The sequence below is a fragment of the Sinocyclocheilus grahami genome, unplaced genomic scaffold, assembly GCF_001515645.1.
Source record: "Sinocyclocheilus grahami isolate Dianchi unplaced genomic scaffold, SAMN03320097.WGS_v1.1 scaffold96.1, whole genome shotgun sequence".
In the NCBI taxonomy this organism is placed as follows: domain Eukaryota; kingdom Metazoa; phylum Chordata; class Actinopteri; order Cypriniformes; family Cyprinidae; genus Sinocyclocheilus; species Sinocyclocheilus grahami.
Genome location: NW_015505275.1, coordinates 2,253,169 through 2,262,128, shown reverse-complemented (window position 1 = coordinate 2,262,128; position 8,960 = coordinate 2,253,169). Strand labels below are relative to the sequence as shown.

The 8,960-nt window shown below is 35.5% G+C and overlaps 1 protein-coding gene across 1 annotated transcript in view; it reads right to left on the bottom strand.

The window, feature by feature from the left end:
* Nucleotides 1-4,915: 4,915 nt before the first annotated feature.
* Nucleotides 4,916-8,960, bottom strand: part of dgat1b (diacylglycerol O-acyltransferase 1b) — a 16,499-nt gene continuing 12,454 nt past the window's right edge. Inside the window, exons 16-17 of the mRNA XM_016275736.1 lie at nucleotides 6,009-6,071; nucleotides 4,916-5,866 (exon numbers count right to left, since the gene is read on the bottom strand). Coding sequence (XP_016131222.1) covers nucleotides 5,702-5,866; nucleotides 6,009-6,071 — 228 coding nt within the window. The 3' untranslated portion in view covers nucleotides 4,916-5,701. The remainder of the gene's footprint in view (nucleotides 5,867-6,008; nucleotides 6,072-8,960) is intronic.

Here is an 8,960-nt window from a genome sequence, read left to right as displayed (position 1 = left end):
TTTTGTAACCTTGGCGAGATCTGTGCCTTGCCACAATTCTGTTTCTGAGCTCTTCAGGCAGTTCCTTTGACCTTATGATTCTCATTTGCTCTGACATGCACTGTGAGCTGTAATGTCTTATATAGACAGGTGTGTGGCTTTCCTTATCAAGTCCAATCAGTATAATCAAACACAGCTGGACTCGAATGAAGGTGTAGAACCATCTCAAGGATGATCAGAAGAAATGGACAGCACCTGAGTTAAATATATGAGTGTCACAGCAAAGGGTCTGAATACTTAGGACCATGTGATATTTCAGTTTTTCTTTTTTAATAAATCTGCAAAAATGTCAACAATTCTGTGTTTTTCTGTCAATATGGTGTGCTGTGTGTACATTAATGAGGAAAAAAATTTAACTTAAATGATTTTAGCAATGGCTGCAATATAACAAAGAGTGAAAAATTTAAGGGGGTCTGAATACTTTCCGTACCCACTGTATATATATATATATACAGTATATGTGTGTGTGTGTTAGATTTTTATCTAGTAAGATTTTTAATTTAGATTTTTTGTTTTTTAATGGACTCTCTTATGCTCATCAAGGCTGTATTTATTTGATTAAAAAATACAGAAAATCAGTAATATTGTGAAATATTATTGCAATTTCTAATATTGGTTACGAATTTTAATATACTTTAAAATATAATTTATTTCTGTGACGCAACGCTAATTTTTCATCAGCCATTACTCCAGTCTTCAGTGTCACATCATCCTTCAGAATTCATTCTAATATTCTGATTACCATCAGATTTGAAACTATTGTGCTGCTTATTATTATTTTTGGAACCTTTGATACTTTTTTTCTTTGATGAATTAAAAAGGTTAAAAAAGAACAGCATTTATTCAAAATAGAAATCTTTTCTAACAATATAAGACTTTACTATCCCTTTTTTATCCATTTAACACATCCTTGCTGAATAAAAGTTTTAATTTATTTTTTTTAAAAAGAAAGAATACAAATTTACTGACCTCAAACTTTTGAACGGTAGTGTATATTGTTAGAAAAGATTTCTATTTTAAATAAATGCTCTTCTTTTTAACTTTTTATTCATCAAAGAATCCTGAAAAAAAGTATCACAGGTTCCAAAAAAATATGAAGCAGCACAACAGTTCCCAGCACTGATAATAAATCATATTAGAATGATTTCTGAAGGATCATGTCACACTGAAGACTGAAGTAATGATGCTGAAAATTCAGCTTTGCTTCACAAGAATAAATTATATTTTAAAGTATATTAAAACAGAAAACTGTTATTTTAATGGCATTGTACACACACACAAACTGTGTATAACTTTATATTGTATATGTATATAAATAACTGTTGATATATTATTTTAATCATTTAAAAGAACTTCCAAAATACAAAATATTCAAGGACGGCATGGCAAACAATAGCCATGAAAATTGTGTATCATTAAGAGCACAACAATAATCTGCATCATCACACAATAATCACACACAGCAAAATGTCATTGCTTACCTGCACATGCAGACGGATGAGAATTTGGATCTGGAGTGTGAAACAGAAGCGTTCTGTTCTGTTCAAAGGCCACTGCTCTGACACTCAAATTAGAGCCGAAAACACTTAAAGATAACAAAATCTTAAAGAAACTTAAATGATGAAAATCCAATCCCCTGTGCTACAAACATGTTGAACATCTTCACCTTGAAGAGGCAAAAAGAAGATAGTCTCTCCACCTTGTCTATGTTGCATGTCTCTTTTTCTGTCTCTCTCTGTCTGTTTCACTCTTTTGTTGTTTCCTTCCTTCCCTCCCTTCATCCTCTCGCTCACAGGAAGTTTGAGTTTGTTTGGATAAACCCTGACATTACAAATACCGGATTCTGGGATATGATACTTTTCATACAGTGATTGTTTTCTCTGTGGTTTACTAAAATAAAATTCAACATAGGCTTTAAATGCAATCGCAATATTAGAATTATTTGAAAGAAAATTTAGGCTTAATCAGTATAACAGCACTTGGGGCCTGGAAAAAACACAATAAATGCTAAAAGTTACAATGTATAGTTATTAGTTGTCAATAAAATTTTCCTTTAGTCCTTCATAAAGATTTTTAAAGGTGTCAGAATGCCAGCAAGACAGATAAAATAAATGACAGGATGTATTAATACTGCTGGACGTGTCGACACTTTTTCCACATTTCCTGTCTGGAAACTCATCCATCACCATCTGCCAAGGCTCTGTCCTGATGTTTCCGAAATTTCTCCAACCAAATATATGAAGTTAGGTTCAAATGTGACTGAGAGTGATTTTAAATCACCGAAACTGTGTGCTGTCCTTTATCTCAATACTGTTTAACAGCATTGGGAGTATGTGAATCATATTTGTATATGTGGCATTTACAGAATGCCCATAAACTCTTGAAAGTCATGCACGTTATTCAATAGGAATCTGAGTCCTGCTTGTAACTAAATAACTGTGTTCTGGTTCCATAAGCATCTAGAACAGAAGAGATCTTATTAAGTGTTTTTTGTAAGGTCATTGTTAGGTGAATGGGTTAGAATTAGATCAAGACTGAAGCTCCATGCATCAATCCCAGACCAACAGGAGGTCACAGTGACATAATACAGAGATTGGAACACATTCCCGTCCGGGTTTATGTCTGTCCAGGCTATGGGGATCAGAACAGGGCTAGTTGTCACAAGGCCTGCACATTTCTCACTGTAAAAAGTAATCACTGAATCTACTTAAGAAAAGCGAGTAAACATAACTGATTTTTACAAATTTGTTGAATTTAATTAATTACACTGTGTTATGTGACCTTTCAGGTGGATGCAATATTTAAACTAAACAACTTTAGTAAACAGTACTTAAGAGCATCTAGTTTGTTGGATTAAATCCCACTATGTGCCCTAATAACTCTAGACCAGTAGGTGGCGGAAGTGCCGTTTTTGAGGAAAAGAAAAGGGAGATTTTATTAGTTTTTACTGACGAGCATTACTGTAACCGTCAGTTAGCGTACTAACTTTAGCTAGCCAGTTGCTTACAAGCTAGATTACAAACTTCGATCTTCTTCTTTACTGCTAGTTATAACATGAAATAAACGTGAGTAAGCATTATAAAGTATGTTGAGCGATACAGTACAACTTAATGAAATTGATCATGTCTTATGTAATCCGTTTTTCAGCATTTAATATTTGAACAAATGTCATGAAAACAAGTTATCATCACAACCAATGTTTAAATGTTTATATTTCAGAAAATTCTTTGGAGTAGAAACTTCATTTAAAATAGTTTTTAAATGTGCGTCAATGCCCAGCACTAATTATAACCATTTTCTTGTCATATTCTATGTGCTCTTTTTTGGGGACTTAAAACTCATGCAGTGGAAATGGAAGTTCTACTTGTTTATTGAGTGAAAAGAGAGGTCAACTGCTGCAAAACTTATTAAAATATGAAAGTATATTATGGAATATGGAAATGTATATGAAAATTCTCCAATTCCATGTTTCCACAAAGTAACGTAGAAATATAAAAATCAAAAAGGAGGTTTGAAAGAAATAAAGAAATCAGATAAGCAAGAGAACAAAAACAAAGAGTCTAATATATGAGTGATAGAGATCATGTGAAAACCACTCGTTTAAGACATGGCCTATGAGCGTGCTCTCTAGATCATGGTTTTCTGGTCAGTCTTTAGAAATCCCACAAAAGAGAATATATATGTCAGTATTGAACCAAAAGGCTGTTGTTGTTTTTTTGTTTTTTTACACTTTTCAAATGTCAAAGCAGCAGTTTCAGACTGGGTACCTGTTTCAGAGCGGAAAAACGTCATCTCCTCCCTGTTGGCTAATACATCAATGTCATATGTCTCTGTTTCTTTTCTGGTGCAGTTACAGCAGAAGTGACAGTGCAGTCAGTGCCCTGCAAATGACCCGCACACTCCTCAAGTCATCTTAACAAAGACGAGAATAAATGCTTAAGAATATAGACATGAACACTCCAACAAGAAATCATTACTTATATTATTATTTTAACAAACATGTATTACATTGTTGTATTGGTATACTGTATATATGTAATTTGTAATTCTGTGATGACAAATCTGAATTTTCAGCAGCATTATTCCAGCCTTCAGGATGATTCTTCAGAAATCATTTTTTATTAATGTTTATTAATATTATCAATGTTGAAAACTGCTTAATATTTGTGCTGCTAGGCCTATTTTTGTGAAAACAGATTTGATGAATAGAAATGTCAAAATAACAATTTGTTTGAAATAAGAATCAATTTGTAACATTATAAAGGTCTTTACTGTCACTTTTTTTCCAATTGAATCCATCCTGGCTGAATAAAAATATTAATTTAATTTTAAAAAACGGACTGACCCCCAACTTTTTAAGGGTATAGCCTACCTGCATTAGCTAAGCTTATTATATAGGCTAGTAAATTTTACCCCAAAGTGGGGATGTTTTAAACTTGATATTAGCTGTTTAACTAAATAAACAGTGACATATACAGCATTGATTTTCTGCGCCGTAATCATTCTTCGGCTGTTCCAATCTTTTCTATGTATGGCAATGTATACTAAACAGATCGCAGCACGGCGAAGCACTATCAGCCTATCAGATAGCACGAGTTCCTGAAGTGCGTCTGTGCCACTGCGGCAAACACGATAGGATGCTCATACAATATGACCCGTGGCTATTATAAGACTCATCTCTAAAGCCATTTATCACAAACTTGCACTGATTGTGAGGATCTGGCACCCTCATCATGCGAGGACAAATTGCCCTGGAAGGGCCTGATCTGTGAAAAATAACACACTGCGAGATTACAATGCATCCGGTTCTCTCTAGTGAATACAATTAGGCTTGATAAATGTCTCCACAAAAACAAATAACGGCTCCACAGTTGCATCAGTTGCAGGGTTGTTTATTCTCAACATTCGCCACAAGGAGGCGCACTCTTGATGCATCTCAACGCTAGTGTACAACAGTTTAGATACATAAAAATGCAATTCAAAATTATTGTAACAAATAAAATATGGACGTAACATACTTTGGATATAACAAACATTTTCTCTCGTATCCCTTTGGAGAAAAAAAACATACATAAACAAATAAAGTGTCTGCCCACATATTGGTTTAAAATTCATTAAAAAAATTACACATTTGTGTCCGTACATACTCTCCTTGCATATTGTATCAATTTACTGGCATTTCATTTAAAAACAAAAACCGAACAACATATATTTGTACAATAATAAAAGTCCAGCATGCCCATTTTAAAGAGTTTTCACTATATTTAAACTAAATGCAGATGTTAAAATGCTAAAAAAGTGACAGAACGTTCCTACTAGTAATGCATGTAACACACCCTTAGAAAAATAAAGACAGTTTCAATTAGTGAAGCTAAAATGAGCACTTGACACCTGTAGAGTCACATTCAGAAGCGTAAAGACTCGTGTGCATTTCTACTGGCAGTTCTAGGCATGAATTGCATAGACTGGCTGTTGTAATTGTTCTTAAAGGTTTAATCATAGCCTAGAGCTGAGTTTATTTGAAGACTTTATGGAAACCTGACTGCCGGGACTCTTCAATTGTATCAGTGTACTTTCCACTAGTACCTCTGCAATATGAAGAAGTCTTACAGCAATATTTTGAAGTTTAGCTGCTTAGCCGAGTCCACGATCAACAGTGTGATTACAGAGCTTCGGCGATCGTCGGGTCATCCTGACAGTGGGTAACATAGTAGTCATGAACATACATCAGTACTGTAATAGGCTGACCAATAATGAGTGAGAGCCACACAGCAGCGTTTCCATAATTACCACGAAGAAACCTGGCCACAAACCATGCCAGTGGGAGCTGAAACAATTAAAAAAAAAAAGTAAACTGTAAACAAGTTACTGACAGAAACAAAAGATAGACAATTAGATCATTTTCACAAAAATATACATATATTTTTAAATTTAAGAAAATAAATGCTTTTTTATATAAAAATTCATACCTGTGCCATCATGCCCATAAATGCCCACAGCCTGAACATCCTGAGAGGGACACTGACCAGGTACTGCAGACAGAGACATTTACTCATATTAAACACATTAAACTCCAAGTTTCTAAGAGGACTTAGTTTTGTGCATTTTTTACATGTTAACATTTGTGCATTTTAAACCTGCAGTTATCAAACACTGATAGCACACATACATCTCGGAGACGTCTATTTGACGTCTGCATTTACATCTGCAAGACGTATTTTTTTAGAGCGTTTGCTCATCTGCAATACGGACGTTTCCTTTTAGATGTCAAATAGACGTCTATTAGATGTCTTTAAGATGTTTATGATTTAGAATGCATGTAAAACTGACATCTGAAAGACGTCTGTCAGATGTTTGTACAAAGCAGATGCTTTCCAGATCAAGAGATCTTTAACAGACATCTTGCAGACGTACATGTGCTATCTGGGAAAGCTACAGTAATTCACTGAAGTGAGTCATCTGATTGATTCAGTTCATTATTCAGAATGAGTCTTGTGTTTAACTGAGTCTGATTCAACAAATGACTCACTAGCCGGGTTTCCATCCAAAGTTGCGAATTTAATTTGTGCGCAAAACTGAAATATCGCATAAAACATTTGCGAACAATCATCGTGTCAATCCAACAAGTCACAGAGAACAAAATCGTCACTTCCTGATAAATTGGCACTATAAATCACTAAGAAAAGTAGGAGAATATAATAATTTTATATATCATAAATTACTTGCGCCTCAGAGCGAGCAGACGAAACACAGTGAATGCGGTCATTGCTTTCAGAGGTGGATGCTGCTGTTTGGGAACGCAGTCGTGTAAGACATTTCTGGGAGGCAATTATACAGAAATACTTTGATGACAGACTTTGCTCGTGCATTTCCGAATGACCAACACAACATTTCAGATGCTGTGGAATGAGATCGATCCGCTGGTTAGTCAGGTTTTGCCGTCCCATAGCACAAAGTCACATTAATTTTTTGATGCGCTTGGAGGAATTTATTCGCAAAATGCATTTCCATCCCCCATTATTCGCATCAACCCTTTTTCACACACGTCAAAAACCACCTCAAGCGAGTGTAAAAACATTGTTGTTTTTTAATTTGAAATTTGGCGTTTCCATCACTCGTTTCTCATGCGATGCTTCAAAATGCGCATTAAAATAGGGTGATGGAAACATAGCTATTGACTTTAAAGGAACACTCCACTATTTTTGAAAATAGGCTAATTTTCCAACTCCCCTAGAGTTAAACAGTTGAGTTTTACCGTTTTCGAATCCATTCAGCCGATCTCCGGGTCTGGCGGTAGCACTTTTAGCTATAGCTTAGCATAGATCATTGAATCTGATTAGACCATTAGCATCTCGCTCAAAAATGACCAAAGAGTTTCGATATTTTTCCTATTTAAAACTTGACTCTTCTGTAGTTACATCGTGTACTAAGACCGACGGAAAATGAAAAGTTGTGATTTTCTAGGCCGATATGGCTAGGAACTATACGCTCATTCCGGTGTAATAATCAAGGAACTTTGCTGCCGTACCATGGCTGCAGCAGGCGCAATGATATCACGCAGTGCCTGAAAATAGTCCCCAGCCAACTTCCAACGGAAGGCACACTCCCTGTGCAAGCAGGTGGTCACGTTAGTTATGTTGGTGGAAGTTAGCTTATTTTCAGGAGCTGCTTAATATCATTGTGCCATTTTTCAATTAAAGCACAATGCAATAGAAAGTTAATTTCTTACTGTCACTTTATCAAAACTCATATAATATATTTGTTGTGGTGCTGCTGTTTTAAATCCCACAGAGCGGTGGTTCACATTTTTGTGTAGGCCTACTACTGATTTAAAGACAACTACAACAATAGAGAGATTCCTTTGAATTCACTCATTCATTTAAAAGTAAACAGAGGACAATGCAATAAAAAGTTCTTAATTTATTTTATTATTATTATTATTATTATATTATGTAGCTCAAAATTCGTATAAAATATACATGTTTGTTGTAGTGCTGCTGTTTTAAATCCTGAGGAGTGGTGCAAAAACTCTGTCAGGTTACATGAATCTAGCGACACTCGATTCAACTCAACTCCAGGGGTCTAGAAACACTGCCCTTCCTGTTACCCCTCACTAGATCAGGGCTAGATCACACCCTCAGCACATCAGCTCTAAATACGTAAATAAACCCTTTTTAAAATTTCAGCGCATCTTTACAGCTCCGGTTTTAGATATTCGTGAGACGAAACTTCACTCTCCATCTGAGCTTTCGGAGTCATTACTGTGATCCAGGGTCCGGTTCCGAGGCGTCCTGTGAAGGTCAATGTTTTTTAATAAGATGGTTAAGAATACTATCTGCCTGCACCTGCAGATTGGACACATCTTCCTCCCTGATTCCTCCCCCTCTCTCCCTTCCCCCAGCTCAGCTCACAGCTTATCACAGAGAACAGCAGCCTGATAGGAGCCTGTTCTTCCTCTTCCTCATCCCTCCGTTCTGACCTTCATCTCCTCTGAAGAACGGTGGCTACCAGCCAAACGCCGGGCACCTGCTTCTGAGTCAGGGAAAAGAGACAACTGTCTCGGGAGTGGAGAACATCTAGAATTTTACAAATTATTCTAGAATACACAGCTGCTTCCCGCAATGCCCAAAGAGACCAAAGAGTTTTAATTTTTTAGTACATTTATGTTCACTTGTGAAGTGTACTAGTTCGATGTTAAAATACTTTCTTACTTATACTTTATTATTTCCCAGATGCATATGCAGAGACATCTGAAAGTATACTATCATTTAAAAGTATAGGCTCAGTAAGATTTGTAAAAAAATTAATTAATTTTATTCAGCAAGGAAGCATTAAAGGGGTCATATGATGTTGCTAAAAATAACATTATTTTGTGTATTTGGTGTAATGAAATGTGTTTATGCAGATTAAGGTTAAAAAAA